We start from the raw sequence: 20,972 nt of genomic DNA on the forward strand, positions 1-20,972 counted from the left end.
ATTAACTTCTTAACCCAGCCCAACTGTACGGTTTTAGCTTCAGACAAGCATGATTAACACAGGTACATGCATTTTGTTAACATTTATTTTAAAATTCTGCCCTTAACGAAATTACAATTACTTAGCTATATGATCGAAAACTTAAGAATGATTTATATTAAGTAAACATTATCTATTAAAGACACCAAATCTCCTATTTTACTAAAAACCCTAGCATTAACATTTAGCCTCCATCATTTTCAGTGGCTAGAGCAAATGCATTTTTAGCAATTCCATGGTAAATTACTAATGTTGAAAGGAAACTTTAATCCCTAGAACATTTGTCCTTCCTGTCTTTTTAAAGTATAGTTGATTTACAATGCTGTGCCAAGAACATTTGTTCTTTTAACGAGATAATCTTTACTCCATCTAAATGCGCGTTCATAGAATTTCAAATTCATGAACACATGAAGAATCTCAAGAATTGGTACAGTAAGAAAAATTCTGTTTGATGTTTATGAAGACTTGTAGCTATGGGAGTTCCCACTGTGGCTCAGTGGTTAACGAATCCGACTAGGAACCATGAGGTTGCGGGTTCGATCCCGGGCCTCACTCAGTGGGTTAAGGATCCGGTGCTGCCGTGAGCTGTGGTGTAGGTCGCAGATGTGGCTGGGATCCCGAGTTGCTGTGGCTGTGGCTGTGGTGTAGGCTGGTGGCTACAGCTCCGACTGGACCCCTAACCTGGGAACCTCCTTTTGCCTTGAGTGAGACCCTAGAAAAGACAAAAAGACTTGTAGCTACAGAGCCGAGATTCTCTGCAAGGAACTTCAAGGATAATTTACACAGTGTTGTGCAAAGAGGAGAACCACCCCCTGAGCTCACTTCTGGACAAGCCAGCAAGGTGGCTGCATCCAAGTTCAGCTCCCAAGAGATCACTGGCTTCCTGTTAGGGGCGTGGGGAGAATACAACTTCCCAGGGACCCCAGGGTCTTTAGGTGCTGGGCATCTGGCTTTCTCCTGCAACTGGCTGGCACCCCAAACCTAAATCCAGGTTGCCTCCAACTAAGCAGCCTGCTTATCACCCCTCTCCCACAACAATGCTGCTTTCCTGTTTCCCAATGACAAGGGAGACCCACAGGCGCATGAGACCCCTCCTTCCCTGTGAACCCAGCCTGGACTGGTCCCCTCAGGGAGATGATGGCAGAGAAGAGATCTTCTTCTGCTGCTAACCCTGGACCTCAAGGTTCTCCACTTCCCCAATAAAGTCTATTCCCTCACTCAGTCTGCCTGACATCCTGCAGTCTGTGCCGAGTTATCTGACCCCAAAGACCAACACCTGCAGGACACATCTCCTCCCTGAGTTCATGCTCTAGGAACAAAATTCAGCTGCAGAAAAAGACACAGGATATGTGGACTTAACGGACTAGGAATGCAGTGTAAGGCAGGGGGGCTGAGACAAGTTTATCTCCATGTTTCAATGGGGAATAAGTAGCTTGATACCAAAGAAGACAACATCTATCCCTTAAGTCACAGCCACGATGGTAAGAGAGGACTGTCTCCAGCTCTTTTTCCTTCCTTTCCTACTGCCACTGAATAATACAACGTGTTGGTTGAATAAAGCAACTCCCATTGAATAATTCAGTGTGAACTGAGGGGATAACAGATGCCCTTTATAAGATTCTGAAAAATAATTGATAAAAATGTGTGTGTGTATAACTGATTTACTGTGCTGTACACCTGAAACTAACAAACTTTCTAAGTCAACCATACTTCAATAAAATTTTTTTTGAAAAAGCACTTGAAATCAAATCTTATCTAAGGAAAACTGTATTGCTTCAGAAAATAATAAAGTTCTGTACTTCTAATATGATTTAACAGAAAGAAAGAACAAATTACTCAGTTAAAATTGGGGAAAAAAATAACTTTTTTCTGTTTTGGCTGCCCCTGCAGCATATGGAAATTCCCAGAACGGGGACTGTGTCTGAGCCAGAGCTGTGACCTACACGGCAGATGCAGCAACAATGCTGCATCTTTAACCCACTGTGCGGGGCCAGGATCAAACCGGCACCTCCACAGAGACAAGCTGGATCATTAACCCACTGTGCAACAGTGGAAACGCCTAAAGAAAATCTTTTTTTTTTTTTTTTTGTCTTTTTGCTATTTCTTGGGCCGCTCCCACGGCATATGGAGGTTCCCAGGCTAGGGGTCGAATTGGAGCTATAGCCACTGGCCTACGCCAGAGCCACAGCAACGCGGGATCCGAGCAGCATCTGCAACCTACACTACAGCTCACGGCAACGCCGGATCCTTAACCCACTGAGCAAGGGCAGGGACCAAACCTGCAACCTCATGGTTCCTAGTCGGATTCGTTAACCACTGCGCCACAACAGGAACTCCACACCTAAAGAAAATCATTTTTTTAAAGCCCCAAATGAGTCAAATTCTACACGGACCCATTGTAAAATGGGTCCATCTAAGAGTATTCATTTCCCTGCCCACCCCACCTCCCAACTATCCCCAGCCACCTTTTTCTCATCAAGCTTTAACCAAAACTGGATCGACGTTCACTTTGCTATAGTCAAAGTTCAGTGGTATTGAAATGCAATGGTCTCACGCCCAGACTTGTGTTGGAATCACAGGATGCACGAACTGCGTCTTCAGCTTTACCAAGATATCTTACAAATTCACAAAGGGTAACTGCAACCAAATCATTCCCTCACTGTCACCAAAGTCTTGAGGACCAACCTGAAACGAGTTCAAATTCCAAGAGACACAACTGTCTACAACAGAAACCATGCATAAACCCAAAGATGCGCTCAGAAATGGCCTAACCTGGGCCATGCAATCAACCCAGCAGCACTTCATCTCACCTTAGTAAGAGTAAGGTCTCACCTCTTCTTATGAGGTTCGGCGAACACGAGCATCTGAATAACAACAAGCCAGCGCTTCTCCAGCACCATGTGCCAGGTAGCATTCTAAGCACTCATAAGGCTGAGGCAGACACTTCATTATCCGCAAAGGCACAGGAGGAAACTGGAGCACAGAGATAACGAGTAACTTGCCCAGGATGACACAGGTAGTAAATGGCGGAGCTGGGATTCAAACCCAGGCAGAGGTTTCAAGTCTGTACTATTACCACTTCCCCAAGTCACTTATTGGAACGTGGTGATTTCTAAACTTCAAATATCCTAAAGATAGTTAAGAACCAGCAATCACACACACACACACACACACACACAAACATATTGTCATAAAGTCAATGCTCAACATCTTTCCAGTATTTTCACTAATTTTAAATATAATCCCGGGAGTTCCCGTCATGGCACAGTGGAAACGAATCTGACGAGGAACCATGAGGTTGCGGGTTCAATCCCTGGCCTTGCTCAGCAGGTCAAGGATCTGGCGTTACTGTGGCTGTGGTGTAGACTGGTGGCTACAGCTCTGATTAGACCCCTAGCCTGGGAAACTCCCCCCCCCAAAAAAAACCACCAACAAGTTTGGTTATCGTTCTCAGTTGTAAACACATAAAAGTACTGATTCAGACGGCATAGTCACCTCACCAAGAGCAGTCAGCAAGAGATGTGATATAAAAATGACAGAAAGCAGGCACCAGAACTTAAAAAAAAACCCAAACCAAACCAAACCCCCGGGCAGTTGGTGGCCATTGAGCATTGGGGTTTAATTTAGGAACTGGAAAACTCTAGCCTTTGGGTCAAATTTAGTCTGCCCCTATGAATGGGTTTAACACTTTAAGATGATTGGGAAAACACACACATACAAACATGTGAGAACATAAATGACTGGCAAAGTCTAAAATATTTACAGAAAAACTGTTTATTTATTTTTGTCTTTTTGCCACTTCTTGGGCCTCTCTCGCAGCAAGCACATGGAGGTTCCCAGGCTAGGGGTCCAATCGGAGCGGTAGCCACTGGCCTACACCAGAGCCACAGCAACACAGGATCCAAGCCGCATCTGCGACCTACACCACAGCTCACAGCAACGCCAGATCCTTAACCTACTGAGTGAGGCCAGGGATCAAACCCACAACCTCATGGTTCCTAGTTGGATTCGTTAACCACTGCGCCATGACAGGAACTCCAAAAACTGTTTACTTTAGATAAATGGCACTATATACAACTTTGATGCTCAAAGAATGTTCTTGAGTCATTGAAATATTTATTGAGCACCTACTATGTGCCAGGCAATAAACAACTGTTTACATTTTAACTTAATAACAAGCACTCAAAGTGACAACTCTGAAAAGAAGGAAACCAACATTTCCAAGAGTAAGTGATGCAAAGCCCTCTGTAGGTAGGTATCTCCATATGCACAGCTTTCTTAGGGCCAAAGTTGGTTCTCTGGATGCCCAAACCTAGGCAAACCAAGAGGTAAATGTATGCAGTGGATTGGAAGGGAGCGCTCTAAAAAATGTCATATGGAGCTCAAACATTCCCAGAAGGGACTGTATATGCTATGAACAATAGGCCCTGTGGTTCTAGTTGCTTTTCATACTCTTGAAATATGCCTGAAGAACATTAGTAAGAGTCTTCATTTGCTAAGTATGTATAAGTTGGTGACAAGGATAAATGTATTCCTAAAGCATCTTTAAGTCTCCATTCATGCTGATAATTCTAAGCAACTTCTTTCAGGTAAGTGGATTTTCACTAGGCTAGCAGCCATCTTCTTTTGATCCCACGGTTTAACAGTTAACTTCACTGAAATCTATCCAATGTAGGTACCAATCAATACTGTTAAAAATATATATAATTCTCAAGAAGTGATGTGGAAAATTTTAATGTCTTCAATGTTGAAACATTTGGTCCTACACCAAAGCTTCTGAAAATCAGTCATTAAAATATGTCCACCCAGGGCTCTTCATCCAATCTCCTTAGCCAAGCAACTAAATTTCTCTGTCCAAGATTCATATGTCAGTTAAGTCAAAAGCCTAGTGATAACCATAACACTGAGGCCTTCCTTGCCTGCACATAAAAACTGGTCTATCCTAGTGCCAAAACTTACTGAAATATTTTCTCTAAAGAAAAACACTCCATAACAATTTGTTTGGGTTTATAATGCACTTCTTTTGTCTTTGATTGCTTTATACGAGTACCATGTGTGTGTATTTTCTTTTTTTTTTTAATATAATTTTTTTATTTTCCCACTGTACAGCAAGGGGGTCAGGTTATCCTTACATGTATACATTATAATTATATATTTTCAAATGGATAATCATTTACAATTATTTAACAAAACAAAATCCTTTTGCTCCGATTAAATAAGTCACATCAGCAACCCTTTCCAAACATGAAACTATTATGAAACAAGATATGAGCCAAAGTTGTCCTGAGGAAGCTGTCACTCACACCCAAGTGGTTTGATAATTGTATGCGAGAAAAGACGAGTTTCTCCACATGCCACATTATCTTCAAGTGCATGGTCATGGAAGAATCAAAGCAAAAGCAGGCTAGGCGGACAACAAAATTATTCCTATTCACCCTTGATATCTAATAAGAAAGCTGGCTTCCTGATCCAGAAAGATGCGACTACCAAAAGAAAAGAAACCCAAACATCTCGTAACAAAAACTCTTGTGACGACTTCCCCATTCAGGGGCGCCCAGGGTTTCCTACTTCACGTCCTTAAGTGTCACGCCCTCCATGGAACGAGACAAGGTCCCTGCTCCAGGGAGGCTCAAGGACCCGGTGCAGGAGAAGAATCTAAGTGTGTGGGAGAGTCCAACAGAGAATTGAGGAACCCAGAGAAGGAAAAGTTCATTCTTCCAAGGGGTAGGACTGGGAGAGTCGGGTGGAGTTGGAAAGGATGGAGGGAGGTGTCCGAGAGATGACCAGCTAGAAGCTGGTGGGGGAGAGGGACCGGAGCAGGAATCCCACGGAAAGTGGAGGGGAAGCGCAGAAGCCACCTCCTCTCTCGTGCTCCGAGGCGCCCCCACCCCGCCGGCCCTGCCCAGATTTCCTCCCGGATCCCCAGACCTCCCCGCCCAGGGCTCCTCGCGCACGGGCCTTAGGGGCGGAGGGTGCCATGGGGGCATCGCTGAAGCTCCCCAGCCGCTGAAGCTCCTCCCGCCCGGCGAGATGGGCTTGGGGGCGTCTCGGGCCCCACCAGCTCCCCGGGAGGCAGCGATGCCGCGCCCCATGCCAGCCGCCGCGCAGCAGACTGGTCCCCACCGAATGCGGACACTCACTTTTTCGTGGAAGATGGACTCCATGTTTATTTGTCTGGAGCCAACGGCCCCTTCGCCGAACCAGCCCCCTCCAGCTCCGCCCCCCGACCCCACCCCTCCGCCCACCCTGCCCCGCCCCGCCTTGGGCAGCCCCTGCCCGCGTGCCTCGCGCAGACCAATCACCCCCGAGGAGGCCAGTCACGTGGAGCGAAGAGAGGTGGGGGGAACGCCGGGGCGGTAAACGCGGGGGCACGTGACCTTTGTAGCCGCGTCCTCCCACCGCTTGTTATCTAGCCTTCCGGGGGATGCTGCAGCGCCCCCTGCTGTGTGGAGGGTCATCCTGGCTTGGCACCCATTGCTATGGATTCTCAGACTTCTAGGGGTCTGAATAAGGACCGCTGGCTTCTATGGTCTTGTTTTCCACTTTACCTTGTACTTTCTGTTGATCATATTTGCATACAGTTGTTTAATATCTTTCTCCTCCTCCCCCAAAGACTGTGGTTGCATCACTTGATACTAAACACTTGTGTAAAAGTGAGAGTGAATATCTATGTAGGTTTTATTCTTGTAAGGGTGGGCACTTTTATAAGTGATTTGCATATATTAAGGAAGTTAATACAGCAACCTTTGATGTAACGTTATTATCCCTATTCTACACATGAGGAAACGGAGGCGTTGGAGAAAGTAAGAACAGCAAAACTAATAAGTCCATTCTCCTTATTGCTAGTGTAAATTTTCTGGCACTGAAGAGGAAGCATTGGTTCTGGAAGGTGAAAAATCCAGGAAAGTGTTGGGCGGGGGGTAGCTGAAGGAGTCGGACAAGAGTGGATCTTGCATCTCGAAACCAGGTTAAGGAACGTGTGCTTTTTAAAAGGCAGCAGGGGAGTTCCCGTGGTGGCGCAGTGGTTAACGAATCCGACTAGGAACCATGAGGTTGAGGGTTCGATCCCTGCCCTTGCTCAGTGGGTTAAAGATCCCGCGTTGCGGTGAGCTGTGGTGTAGGTCGCAGACGCGGCTCGGATCCCGCGTTGCTGTGGCTCTGGCGTAGGCCAGTGGCTACAGCTCCGATTCGACCCCTAGCCTGGGAACCTCCATATGCCGCGAGAGCGGCCCAAGAAATGGCAAAAAGACAAAAAAAAAAAAAAAAAAAAAAAGGCAGCAGGGAGCTAGATAAGGGTTTTAAGAGAAGAGACAGGCTCAAATTTGCATTTTAGGATGACCACAGAAGAGAGCCATTACGGTCAAATGAAACTTGGGAGAGGTGGTGGTGTTTGGCCTAGGGCGGTGACTTGGAGTTGGAGAAAGACCATTTTGAGAGATAATTAGCAAGTAGGGAGACTCAACAAAACCTTGGTAAGAGCATAGGGAGTGATTTCAGGGTTTCTGCCTAGGCAGCCACGGTGGCAGGAGCAATATTCACTGATTTAGGGAGTAAGTGGAGGAGAAGGTTTGGAGAAGAGAAGACAGAGTTTACATTTTGTAGATGTTGGTTGCATGTGAAATCTCTATGAGACATTCGAGTACTTATGCTGAGTAATATATATTCTATATTCGACATTTTTTATACGTCATAAATGGCTTGGTTATTTCAAAAAGGGAACTGAAACCATAGGAGTGAATATAATCATCCTGGGGGAAAAGGAAGAGATTGAGAAGAGGATCTGGCAGAGCCCGCAGGGTAGAGAAGGAATAGCCAGGGAGGAGGGAGGACAAGCAAGGGGAAGCCCTGGGAAGGACACGTTTCAAGGAGCACTCAGGGTCCGTTGCTGCCCAGGGGTCTAGCAACATAAGGACTTACAAGACTCCACTAAATTATGTTGCTCTGGAGACCACTGGTGACCTTGGTGAGTGCAGGTCCAGAGGAACAGAAGGGGCAGTGGAAGGTTAAAAAAAATGAAACTGTCAGCGAGGACCAAGTGTTCACAGGGAGGACTTGGTTGCCCTTTATCAAAGGTCTCTGCATGTACAGTTTACAGGCCTGTATTGGAAATAGTCCATGTTCTTAAGAAATGGTGGCCTAAACTGGGGAAACAAATCATAGTCTCATGAATTGAAAAAAAATATGATAATAAGTTTTTCTAATTTTTCTCTGTGTTTGTGTGTGTGTGTGTGTGTGTGTGTGTGTGTGTGTGTGTGGCTATACCCACAGCATGTGAAAGTTCCCAGGGCCAGGGATCAAACCCTCACCACAGCAGTAACCAGGGTCACAGCAGTGACAAGACTGGATCCTTAACCTGCTGAGCCACCAGGGAACTCCTGTTGTTGTTTTAGGTTTTTTTGGGTTTTTTTTTTTTTTGTCTTTTCTAGGGCCGCAGTCTTGGCACATGGAGGTTCCCAGGCTAGGGGTCCAATCGGAGCTGTAGCCGCCAGCCTACACCAGAGCCTCAGCAACGCGGGATCCGAGGTGCATCTGCAACCTACACCATAGCTCAGAGCAATGCCAGATCCTTAACCCACTGAGCGAGGCCAGGGATCAAAGCCACAACTTCATGGTTCCTAGTCAGATTTGTTAACCACTCAGCCACGACAGAACGCCTGTGTTTTGTTTTTTGTTTTTTAAGGAAATGTGTGTCTGTGTAGAGAAACATGTATTTATTTTTTGTGTGTGTATGTATTAGGAAACTTTAGAAGAAGATACAGGAAACCCAGAGGTAACATGTTTGAATAGGAAGAGAACCAGGCAAATTTGGGGAAGGGGTGAGCAAGAGATTTTTCACTCTATACAATATTTGTCTTGAATTTTGTGCTAATTAATGTATGACTTCTTCAGAAAAAAATACAATTGTATTCATTTCCTGGAGATACTATAGCAAATTACTACAACCTTGGTGGCTTACAACAACAGAAGTGTATTCTCTCACTGTTCTTGGGGTCAGAAGCCTGAAAGCAAGCTGTGCTCCCTCCTGAAAGCTCTAGGGGAGGATCCTTTCTCGCTTCCTTCAGCCCCTGATGGCTTCTGGTGTTCCTTACCTTGCAGCAGCATAACTCCAGTTTCTGCCTCTGTCATTACATGGCCTTCTTCCTTCTGTGTATCTTCATGTCCTCTCCTCTTATAAAACACCAGTCATTGGATTTCAGTCCTGCTCTTCTAATCCAGGGTAATTTCATGTCAAGAGCCTCAACCTAATGCATTGGCAAAGACCCTATCTCCAGATAAGCTCTTTGGTTCTGGATGGACTTGAATTTTGGAGGATTTTGATTGAACTAATAGCTTACTAGGATGTAAATGACCCCAAGTGATCTTGTAGTTTTGTTCATTGTTAAATCCTTGGCATGTTGAACAGTGCCTGGCAATATTTAGTAATGTTGAATTAACACTAATCACTTCATTAGGTCTTCCTGGCCTATTGAGCTTGTGATTAATAGCATCATAGGAATGAAAAGATCAGTTCCCTGGAAGGCAGAATGTAAGTGCTGGTTTTGGCTTTGCCACTGAAACTGTGTGTGATTTGGGCGTTAGATTTTTCTCTTTTCCTATTGTGATAACTCCACTTGATATTTGGCACATCCCAAACTTCAACTTGATAGGATAACTTATTATTTGTCAAAACTCACTAACCGTACTTTCCAGGAAGCATCCCCTGCTCTGCAGCTTATTTTTATTTTTTGTCTTTTGGGGGCTGCACCCTGGGCATATGGAGGTTCTCACGCTAGAGGTTGATTTGGAGCTGCAGCTACTGGCTTACACCACAGCCTCGGCAATGCAGGATCGGAGCCGTGTCTGTAACCTACACCACAGCTCATGGGCAACGATGAGCTAACCCACTGAGCAAGGCCAGGGATCAAAGCTGCAGTTGGGTTCATTACCACTGAGCCACGACGGGAACTCATGCGCTATTTTAGAAGTCCCCTTCTGATTTCCAGTTTCAGTGTGTTCCGTTCAGAGTATGGCCAGGTGATCTTCCCCCCAGTGCAGTGGGTTAAATGATCCGTAAGTTGCAGCTTCAGCTTGGATTCGATCCATGGACTGGGAACTTCCATGTGCCATGGGCATGGCTGAAAAAAAAATTTACAAAAATACAAACCTCACAAATTTTTCTCTCACTTATCAGATGAAATGTTACTATGTATCGGACACTGGAACTATAACCATATGAGAGAAACCAACAGTCCCATTTCCATAGAGCTAATGGGAGGGACTTTTTTTTTTTTTTTTGTCTTTTTAGGGCTGCACCCACAGCACATGGAGGTTCCCAGGCTAGGGGTCCAATTGGAGCTGTAGTTACTGGCCTACACCAGAGCCACGGCAACACAGGATCCGAGCTGCATCTGCAACCTACACCACAGCTCACAGAAATGCCAGATCCTTAACCCACTAAGCGAGGCCAGGGATCGAACCTGCATTCTTATGGATGCTAGTTGGGTTCGTTAACCGCTGAGCTACAACGGGAACTCCATTGGGAGGGACTTTTAAATAATTACACAATGTTACTCTATTTAAAATCCTTCAGTAGCTTCCTATTGCTGGCTTAAAAAACTCTTTGTGATCTGGACCGATCACCTATCTGACTTTATCTACCAGAATTCTCTCAGCTCTAGTCACACCAGCTTCCCTTGACTTCCAAAAAGTCCTCTGAGGACAAGTCCTCTGTGCCAACACTGTACGATGCCCACCGCCTACATTAAAACACTCATTACACCGCACTAGACTTGGTATTTTACATGCTGCTGGACTAACAGCTTTTGAGGGTTGGGCTGTCTTTTTATATCAAGAGTTGGTACAAAGTGGTGAATAAATGCATGAATTTTAGGGGCACAGACAAGTATTGCAATAGTTCAGTAGGAGCTGTATTACTGAGCTAAGCATAAAGAGTTCCTGGAGACAGAGTAGATGAAATAAATGTACTTCCAGACTTCTGTGTCACCTTGGACAGCTCAACTTTTCTGTCATTTAAGTGAGGTTTATCCCTTAAATGTTGAGATTACACAAAGATCCTGCTTCTTGAACATCGTCTCTTTTAAACTGATATAAATTTTGTTACCCCAGGAGTTCCCGTCGTGGCGCAGTGGTTAATGAATCCGACTAGGAACCATGAGGTTGCGGGTTCGGTCCCTGCCCTTGCTCAGTGGGTTAATGATCCGGCGTTGCCGTGAGCTGTGGTGTAGGTTGCAGACGCGGCTCGGATCCTGCATTGCTGTGGCTCTGGTGTAGGCCGGTGGCTACAGCTCTGATTAGACCCCTAGCCTGGAACCTCCAGATGCCATGGGAGCGGCCCAAGAAATAGCAAAAAAAAAAGACAAAATAAAAAAAAAATTTTTTTTGTTACCCCAAACCAAATAGTGAAACAGTTTGATATTTTAAAAGTTATAATGTGTCAGCTTAAATGTCCTGAGTTTTTTATTTTAATTTTATGGCTGTACGCATGGCATATGGAAGTTCCTGGGCCAGGGATTGACCCTGAGCCTCTGCAGCGACCTGACCTGCTTCAGTTGGGTTCTTAACCCACTGTGCCACAGCAGGAGCTCCTTAAATGTCCTGAGTTCTGAAAAGAATCTGTGATTAGGGAGTATCGTTTGACTGTAATTTCACTTGTCCTAAATTCAATTTTACCTAAAACAAAATTTGCTTTCCCAGCAGAAAGTGACACAATGCCGTACATCAACTATACTCTAATTAAAGAAAAAAACTTCTAAGAAGGGGTGGTTGGATATGACAGATGACATATGCATACCCAAGAACCCATCACCACAATCAAGAACATGAAAGTACTGTTCCCATTTTCTCATGCCCCTGTCATCCTTTCCTCCAATCCCTCCCTGGACCCTGCACCCCAGAAACCATGGATCTGCTTTGTCTACAATTGGCAGTTTCTAACGTTGTATATAAATGGAATGACACAGTTGCACTCTTTTTGTTTGGCTTCTTTCACTCAGGATAATTAATTTGAAAGTCATCTATGTTGTATCAACAGGACATCCCTTTTTATTGCATTACATGGATTTAATACAATGTATCCATTCCTTTGTTGATGGACTGTGTGGGTTATCTTCTATTTACATGAACATTCACATAAACATCTTTGTGTGGCTATTAGGGTTTCTTTTGGCATATACATGGAAAGGCCTGGTCCTGTGGTAGGGGTATGTTTAACTTGAAACTACTAAACTGATTTTTGAAGTGATACAAATCCTAGCAGCTGCATTTTCCAGGCTCTTTACGCCGGCGTCAACACTTGATAAGATCAGTCTCCTTAATTTTAATCATTATAATACTGTGTAGTGGTTTCTAATTATGTTTTAATCTGCATTTCCCCAGGCACTACTGATTTGAGCATGTGCTTTTTCCCCCTTCTTTGTAAGGCCACATCTGAGGTGTATGGAAGTTCCTGGGCCAGGGGTCAAACTGGAGATGCAGCTGCTGGCCTACAGCCCAGCTGCAGCCACAGCAGCGAAGGTTCTGAACCCACATCCTTGCAGACACCAGCCAAGTTCTTAAACTACTGAGCTACAACAGGAATTCCGATTTGCTTTTTAAAAATTGGGTTGTCATATTATTAAATTATGAATTCTCATATATTCTAGATATGTTTTTTGTTATATATATGTTTCGTAAATATTTTCTCCTAGTCTGGGGCTGCATTTTCATTTTCTTAACTGTCTTTTTTTTGGGGGGGAGAGGGTATGACTGCAGCATGCGGAAGTTCCCCAGGGATTCAGGCCAGGGATTGAATCTGCCCCAGAGCAATGACAACATTGGATCCTTAACCCACCGAGCCACCAGGGAACTCCATAATGGTTTTTTTTTTAACAGAAAAGTTTTAAATTTTGATAAAGTACAATGTCTTGTTTTTTAAAACTGGTTTGTGCTCTATGTGTTGTATTTTTTAAAATCTTTGCTAAACCCAAGGCCACTTAAATTTTCAGTTATTGATTTGTACCAAATAAAATCCTAGCATCATCCTTTTAAAGCTCCTTTGAAACACATGGCTTGAAAATTTTTTCTAAAAGCAGGCTGTATCATTCAGTAATTATTTTTAAATTACTAAGTGTGGCTGTTAATGAAAATCAGAACAATTACTTCGGCACAAAAAGAATCACTTCAAATTCTTCAAATTAAATAATGACTGTTTTTATTTCTCTCATAACTTAAAAATGTGAATGTTCTGCAATTCAGCCACAGCCTTTACTTCCAGGTGACTTCTTCATTGGGTCTTAACTCCCTGTGGAGAAAGGAAAAAAAAAGGAAGGAAAAGCAAAAGTGTAAATAAAACTTCTAGGAGAGATAAAAGGGAACGTCAGAAGAATATGAACTCAGATATTTTATACTGCATTAAACTGACCCATTGAAAAAAGTTTAGTATACATTCTATTCTCTCATAATTTTAAACTTTTGCCATCTGTTCAATTTCATTTTTCCAGATGAAAGAACTCTAATTTCTTAGTCTATATGAAAGCTATTACCCTCTCAATGAGTTCATTTAATGTTTTCTAGACTCTTCCCAGCTCATTTTATCTTTCTTGAAATCCCTGACTGTGAACCTCCTCTACACATCGTCTGTGGCTGCTGCTCGGTTCTCTTGTCCCTTGGGCTGCCTCCTCCCCAGCTGCATGGCCAGTGACAGACACTCTGTCTTGCTAACTAACTCTGGTGCCAGAGGAGTCATTGCCACAGACACGAGAGGACCAGGCGGCTGCCACTGCCTATTCGGTTACCCAAGCACATGTCTACAGCTCTTGAACACTGTTGCTGAGAATACAGTACCAAGCCTCAATGAGTGCTGTTGCTCTCAGCTACACTGTAAGATAGTATATAATAAGACAAGTAACACAGTATATGATAATATATGTTAAAGCTGTAAGACAGTATATAATAATTTATGTTAAAGCTGTATATACAGTAGGCTCTGGTGAGCTGGTTTAAAACTTTGTTTCTACATTAAAATGTACCCTGAATTTAAAAAAAAAAAAGTAGAAAGGAGTTCCTGTCATGATGCAGTGGAAACGAATCTGACTAGGAACCGTGATGTTTCGGGTTCGATCGCTGGCCTCGCTCAATGGGTCAAGGATCCGGCGTTGCCTTGAGCTATGGAGTATGTTGCACACATGGCTCGGATCCTGCATTGCTGTGGCTGTGGTGTAGGCCGGCAGCTGTAGCTCTGATGAGACCCCTAGCCTGGGAACCTCCACATGCCGCGAGTGTGGCTCTAAAAAGCAAAAAAGAAAAGTAGCCTAAATTAAAAAAAAAAAAAAGGGATTTTCAAAGTTCTGAAATAGCCTGTTCATAAACTGAATACCTGTTTACATTGCAAAAGTAATCATACAGTTTTATCCAAAGATTAAACAAGACTAGAAAATAGTATCACTTTTTTTTCCCCCTTTTTTTCCAGGGCTTGTACCTGCAACATATGGAAGCGCCCAGGCTAGCGGTCCAACTGGAGCTGCAGTTGCCAGCCTACACCACAGCCACAGCAATGTGAGATCTGAGCTGAGCCTGCGACCCACACCACAGCTCATGGCAAATGCCGGATCCTCAACCTACTGAGACCAGGGATCAAACCCGCATTCCAGTGAACTCTAGTCAGGTTCATAACCTGCTAAGCCACAATGGGAACTCCAAAAAATATCACTTAAATCTAAATCCTCGCGGGGGAAAATTACCCCTTCTGTTTATTTTTGGTACAAATGCTATTAGGAAGAACACTTCCAAAAGCTGACTAACCGTGGGTTTAAAAAAATATAAATAAAAACTCACCTTTTAAATAATAGACTCTTGTTCCGGAAGGCAGTTAGTTTTTCATCACTCCTTCTGTCGAGGTAACATCCAAAGACAAATCCCACAGGGACAAGTATATGTACCCAGTGGTCACGCACAATCTGAAGTACGTTCATCATGAATGCTATTAAAAAAAATTATCGGAAATATAACTGCCTTTGAAAATATTTTTTAAATTACTTCTCAAATAGGAAGATAGCTCTGAATATGGGAGATAGAAACATAATAAGCTTCTTTAAATTGGTTTGGCATTAGAATATAGTGTACTACTTAAAATCTACTTCATGAAGATTAGATAGGTGGCAATGATTAGTATAAAACTTACACTGCACTAAAGTCAATTTATTACCTTTTCTTTCTAGCTCCACCAGTGATCTGATATAACACAGAAATGGAGAGAGTATTAAAAAATTCTACCTGCAAAAGCTGAGTATTTGCACCCTCCTAGGAGTGATTTAAGACTTTTATATTTTTAGAACCTCTCACAATATTTTTTCCCCACAATGTTAACAAATAAAATAATTATATTTTGTCAGAAGCAGAATTCTTTTGGTAAAGCTATAATTATTGAAAACTTTTTTTTTTTTTTTTTTTGCTTTTTAGGGCCACACTCACAGTATATGGAGATTCCCAGGCTAGGGGTCAAATCGGAGCTACAGCTGCTGGCCTACAGCACAGCCATAGCAATGCGGGATCCAAGCCATGTCTGGGACCTACACCACAGCTCACGGCAACGCCAGATCCTTAACCCACTGAGCGAGGCCAGGGATCAAACCCACATCCTCATGGATACTAGTTGGTTTATTTCCACTGAGCCACGATGGGAATTCTGAAAACTATTTTTTTAAAACTAATTTTTGAAAGGAAATGAAAAGATATGAGATTGAAATAAATACGATATTGAATAACGTCACAATAGATCTGAGTACCAGTAATCAGGTTCTACAAAAGATGTGGAGAGAAGGGAACTTACTTTCATAGAATAACCACTAGGTAACAGGGCCATCATATAGTCTGATAGGTAACATGAAATGTTATCCTTACTCTGCTGATAAGAGAACAGTTTAACCCAAATAGCTATGACGCACAGAGCTGGAATTCAAACTCAGGTTCATTCCAAAGCTCTAGCTCCTTCTATTATACTGAAATCCTTCTAGAGAGACCTCTCCCCAATGGATAGTTATGCTTCTTAAGACTTTAAGTTCTAAGGAGTTCCCGTCGTGGCACAGTGTTTAACAAACCTAAGAACCATGAGGTTGTGGGTTCGATCCCTGCCCTTGCTCAGTGGGTTAACGATCCGGCGTTGCCGTGAGCTGTGGTGTGGGTTGCAGACGCGGCTCGGATCCCACGTTGCTGTGGCTCTGGTGTAGGTCAGTGGCTACAGCTCCAATTCGACCCCTAGCCTGGGAACCCCCATATGCCACGGGAGCGGCCCAAGAAATGGCAAAAAGACAAAAAGACCAAAAAAAAAAAAAAAAAAAAAAAAGACTTTAAGTTCTAAGAATTTCTAAAAAGCAGAAGAGGAGGACTTCTTCATAGACCGAGAAGTCATCATGTGGAAAATTTTGTTTGCAGTAACTCAATAAAAACATAGTTGAATTGTCAATTTTCTGTAAAAATGTGTATCTGATGATGAAATCCAAATACGTCTGAGCGCACATGAATCAATAATGAATAAATCCTATACAATGGTTGGCTGAAAACACACAACATCCTAGGAAGAGAAGATACCACTGCTAACAAAAATGCTTATTTAGCACTAAACTGTGCTAGGATTACACACGTATTCCTGCCCCTTCTTATAAGACACTGGTTATCCCACACATTCCAGTTCTTTATTTCTCAAACTCTATCTAAAAGCACGGGAAATGAACATGAGGGTACAAGTCACACAGTTATATACTATCTTGGATAGAGTGTAATAGCATACACAGCAGATTCCAGTCTGAATATCACTGATCTAGAAAATTATGATGTAAGGAAATGAGATGTTTGAAAAACCTCCCCAGCTGATTTCCTGCAAATAGTTCTTGGACATAGAAATGTAAATGTAACCCGTCTTACCTTATTCCTAGAAGATGGGGTTCTCTTAGCATTGTGCCTTCCCTAAGTGCCTTTGCATTTAGATCCTTAAGTATTAGATACTATTCAGATCCAAATAGTATCGAGTATTACTATTTGATAAACACTTAGGTATTTTTTGTAATTTGGACCAGTCAGCACTTGTTTTATAAACTTGAGCCAGTCAAGTATGGGAATAACAACGTGTGCCTTATTCAAATAAAACCTCGAAAGCACTAAACTATAAAATACCTAGACAATACAGGTGCGTGGAGAATAAAAAATTATTCTCCCACTTGTTCTTATTAGGTTCTTTAAATTTCTTCAGAGGTGTCAATTCTAACACTCAGCACAGCTGTTAGAGAACTGTATTTAACCAACAAAAAAATTGCTAACGCTCGGCTCAAGACTTTTAAAATAAGCCATGGCCACCTGCGGGGATAAGCCATCCACTATTGGCACTCTTCTAACGAGGCCAGGAGGCAGTTCCGTCTGGCTTTACTCTAAGCAGAAAAGATGAGGCAAAAACGAGGCTCTTGCCGCATATAGGCTCTTATAGAGATTATGCATAAAGACAGAGGGACTGATGAGAACAAAGATTTTGTACATTTGGAATTCAGAGTTGGATTCAACCACCATCATGGAAGCCTGATGCTACCTCCAAGAGGTAAATGGCAAATCTTAGTCCTAGAGGCATTTCATATTACAATTGTACAATCTACTATTTAAAAGACTTCAGGAGCTGGGGCACTGAACATAATTTGCCCTGCCTATGTCACTGTGAGTAAATGACCCAAAAGGACAGTTATGAATGTAAAAAGTGAGCTAGACTATCCCCTAGAGAAAGGTTAGGAGGGGGGCGTAGACAGGCTCACAGTCATGGGTCCAAGGCCCATGTAAGACAGCTTTACCTGATGGGCAAAGAGCTGCAAGCACCTGGGACAGTCTCTAATGAGATAAGTCTAGACATGGATAAAGACTGGCACTCACACGGGTGCCCTCAAGGACACTGTACATATTATATGATGACTCTTAAGAAAAATTCTTTTGCTTCAGAACTGGGAGTAGTTAGTTACTGTACTCCTGAAAGTTACTAGCTGGTTTTTGTCTCATGGATTCAGGGAGCTGAGTAACTGATTTTATATACCCTTTGGTACCAAAATGATCCAAAAAAATTTTCCCCTACCTTTATTTTTTTCAATTATCATTATTTGTAATGGCCACACCTGCAATATATGTAAGTCCCCAGGCCAGGGATGGAATCGGAGCCACAGACACAGCAACACTGGATCCTTTAACTCACTGTGCCGGGTGGGGATTGAACCCTGTCTCTGCAGTGACCCAAGCTGCTTCGGCTGGATTCTTTTTTTTTTCTTTTTTAAATTTAAATTTTAAAGGTTTTTTATTTTTTGTTTTTCTTTTTAAGGCCTCACTTGCAGACTATGGAAGTTCCCAGGCCAGGGTCGAATTGGAGCTGCAGCTGTGGGCCTACCCACAGCCATGCAGATCCGAGCCACATCTGCAACCTACACCACAGCTCATGGCAACAGTGAATCCTTAACCCACTGACCGAGGCCAGGGATCAAACCCAATCCTCATGGAACGAGAACTCCGGCAGTTAGATTCTCAACTTCTGTGCCAAGCAGAAACTCCATCCCACCACCCCATCTTGAGAAAGAGCTGACTCTTACATTACTTTCTGTCAGGCATGGTTCTTACTGCTTTGCACAATCATCAATTCAGGTAACCCTCACATACTGATACAATGGCCCCAAAGCAGTAGGAATATTTTTTTCAGATGAGAAAATCCAGGGACAATCAACTTGTCTACGATCACAGATGTTGTTAAGTAGCAGAACAGGGATTAATACCCAGGCAGTCTGGCTCCTTGATTCAAGCTCTTTATTTGTGCTTTACTGTCTCTTACAGTAGACAGAAAGGTCAACACTTATTTTAGCCTTACTGTTGACTTTATCTCATTTTTCCTAATAAGGGCATAACTCAGAGATATTATGGGGTTGGTTCCAGATCACTGCAATAAAGCAAATACCGAGATAAGTGAGTCAAAAGAATTTTTTGATTCCCCAGTGCCTATAAAACTTGTTTACACTATACTACAGTTTATTTAAAATATGCAATAGCATTATGTCTAAAAACACACTGTACATACTTTAATTAAAAATATAATTTATTGTTAAAAAATGCTAACCATCATCTGACAAGGGTTGCCACAACTTCAATTTGTTAAAAAATATCAGTGAAGCATAATAAAATGAGGTATGCTTGTATTATTTACATTTTCTTCAATCCATTTCTCTCTCTTAACTTCTCAAAAGAAGACTGTATATGGTGTGTATTTTTCTAAGTCCTTCCAAACTCACGTTGTAATAATAGTTGATTAGACATTAAAAAAATAAATTCTATTCTCTAATTAGTCTCTATTGCACTTATATGTATTGATCAAAATGTGTCGACTTAACGTAAAAAAAAGTCGGGAGCCAGAAAACTCCTTGAGGTCTGGAACCCTGTCTTAACAACATACACACGCTAGAAATAAAGCACAAATAAATCCTTTTTTTAAAAATTAAGTTTTTACAAAGTGCATATTTTGTGGAATGGTGGGCTCAAGAGGATTTGAGATGTAGAACAGAGCAAGGTTGCGATGCTGAGTAACAAGCAAGACAGAACTCTGAAACTTGGACGAATCGGAGATCTTTCTGGAGAAGCAGCCCCTTCTCTCCTGCAGCCTAGGAGCTGTGATCCCAGATAGTGTCTCCTCCGCTCGGGCAACATCAAAAGACATTTTCCAGTTATGCTAGCCTCAGAGTACCCTTTTCAAAAGGCATCAGACGGGAAAGCTGAGCGCAGCGGTCCTCCAGAAAGCAACGCCCTCTCCGCCCCCCCTCCCCTGTCCCCCTCTCCTTCGTTGGGAAGCCTGGGAAGCCGCGCCGCTCCAGTCCTGCAAAGTCCCAGATCCCCCGCACCTCCCCGTACACAGGCTGCAGAAGGCTTTCCTAGAACTTCACCCCACTCCGCCTGCACAAAAGCAACTCTAGCCGCCTCCAACGCCTCGACCCCAGACCCACCTGCGGCCTCAGAGCCAACAACGACCCCCACGACCAAGGGCAGCGGTGAACCCAGCCACCAGCGCCGGCGGAAGCTGTGGCCTCGGGATCTACCATTCGCCGGGCCCGCTCGAAGAGAGGGGTGGCTCCGGGAAATCATAAATCTTCTTCCTTTCACTCCTTGATTCTTATCACATTTCTTTAAGATTTAACACATTATACAGCCTTTAAAAATAAAATTTTGTTCCCAGGTGAAGAGTTGGTGTTAGCACCACCTCCTTCCTCCAGCTTTGTCACCCCTCGCCCCCGAAGATGGTATCACCCCTCGCCTCCCCGCCTCCGCGGGTCTCCTCCAGTTTCAAAATGGCGGCCGCCATTGAGGGTTTTCTGCTGGCAGATCGTCACGGGTGCTGCTGAGCCAACATCAGCTTTTCTCGTTCTTGAACCTGGATTCTACTAGGGGTTGGGAAGGGCAGTGGACGGCGTTGGGGGAGGACTGACGAGGCAAGTGGGGGCGGAAGAAATCAGTGCGCCTTTGGATGGGGGAGGGGGCGTCCTCGGCCCTCGGGGAGAGCCTGGCTCCGACTCTGACTCGGTCTCCACCAGGGACGCGCGCCTGGGGTTTCGGTTGTGACTCTCCTGGTCATTCCCGGCCGAAGTGCTCAGTGAGGGAAACAGTGATTTCTTCATGGGTCTGAAGCTCCCGATTCTGTTGTGGCAGTTCCTACGATTCAGTCCCATGCTCTCCTTCCCTCTTTTTTGCTGTTTCCCTCCCCTTTGAGTCTCGGCGCCGGAGGAGTTAATCCGACGTCCGCTTTGGCTCCTTAGCTTTGTGGCTGCCTTGTTCTCAGCCTCCTCGCTTGGGGTCTTCCTGTCGCCTCGGATTGAGAGACCACGAGGCTACTGGCCACAAAGCAGGCGTCCTCTTTAGTTAATCGACTCAAAGACCTTACCATGCTTTATTAAAAAAAGTTT

At 43.6% G+C, this 20,972-nt stretch overlaps 3 protein-coding genes across 13 annotated transcripts in view; 1 reads left to right on the forward strand and 2 right to left on the reverse strand.

Moving 5' to 3' along the window:
• Positions 1-6,241, reverse strand: part of ATXN3 (ataxin 3) — a 36,989-nt gene extending 30,748 nt beyond the window's left edge. For 5 of the 6 annotated variants that reach the window (XR_014808838.1, XR_014808837.1, XR_014808836.1 and 2 more), the window contains exon 1: positions 6,180-6,241. Coding sequence is in view for 2 of the 6 variants with exons in the window: in XM_013989211.3 (XP_013844665.1) it covers positions 6,180-6,203 (24 nt within the window). In the remaining 4 variants the exon portion in view is untranslated. The remainder of the gene's footprint in view (positions 1-6,179) is intronic. The other variant, NM_001123081.1, reaches the window with a different exon arrangement.
• Positions 6,242-13,205: 6,964 nt separating this feature from the next.
• Positions 13,206-20,094, reverse strand: NDUFB1 (NADH:ubiquinone oxidoreductase subunit B1). The gene is made up of 3 exons (NM_001435332.1): positions 20,019-20,094; positions 14,851-14,995; positions 13,206-13,318 (listed from the first exon to the last, which is right to left on the reverse strand). The coding sequence occupies exons 2-3, from the start codon at positions 14,988-14,990 to the stop codon at positions 13,282-13,284; spliced, it is 177 nt and encodes a 58-aa protein (NP_001422261.1). The 5' UTR covers positions 14,991-14,995; positions 20,019-20,094; the 3' UTR covers positions 13,206-13,281.
• A 257-nt stretch (positions 20,095-20,351) lies between these two features.
• The window catches only part of CPSF2 (cleavage and polyadenylation specific factor 2), a 30,490-nt gene continuing 29,869 nt past the window's right edge, over positions 20,352-20,972 (forward strand). For all 6 annotated transcript variants that reach the window (XM_084970082.1, XM_084970087.1, XM_021099626.2 and 3 more), the window contains exon 1: positions 20,352-20,501. The gene's annotated coding sequence lies outside the window, so the exon portion shown is untranslated. The remainder of the gene's footprint in view (positions 20,502-20,972) is intronic.

The sequence above is a fragment of the Sus scrofa genome, chromosome 7 (genome assembly GCF_054392235.1).
Source record: "Sus scrofa isolate SSC_HxYL_T2T_F1_AM1 chromosome 7, Sscrofa_HxYL_maternal_Yorkshire_Landrace_v2.0, whole genome shotgun sequence".
NCBI classification, from domain to species: Eukaryota; Metazoa; Chordata; class Mammalia; order Artiodactyla; family Suidae; genus Sus; species Sus scrofa.

Coding starts and splice junctions, on each gene's coding strand:
- NDUFB1 (NM_001435332.1), bottom strand. CDS start 14,990: ATGATGAACGTACTTCAGATTGTGCGTGACCACTGGGTACATATACTT. Junction 13,319..14,850: donor AAGAGTCTATTATTTAAAAG/GTGAGTTTTTAT, acceptor CTTTCTCCACAG/GGAGTTAAGACCCAATGAAG.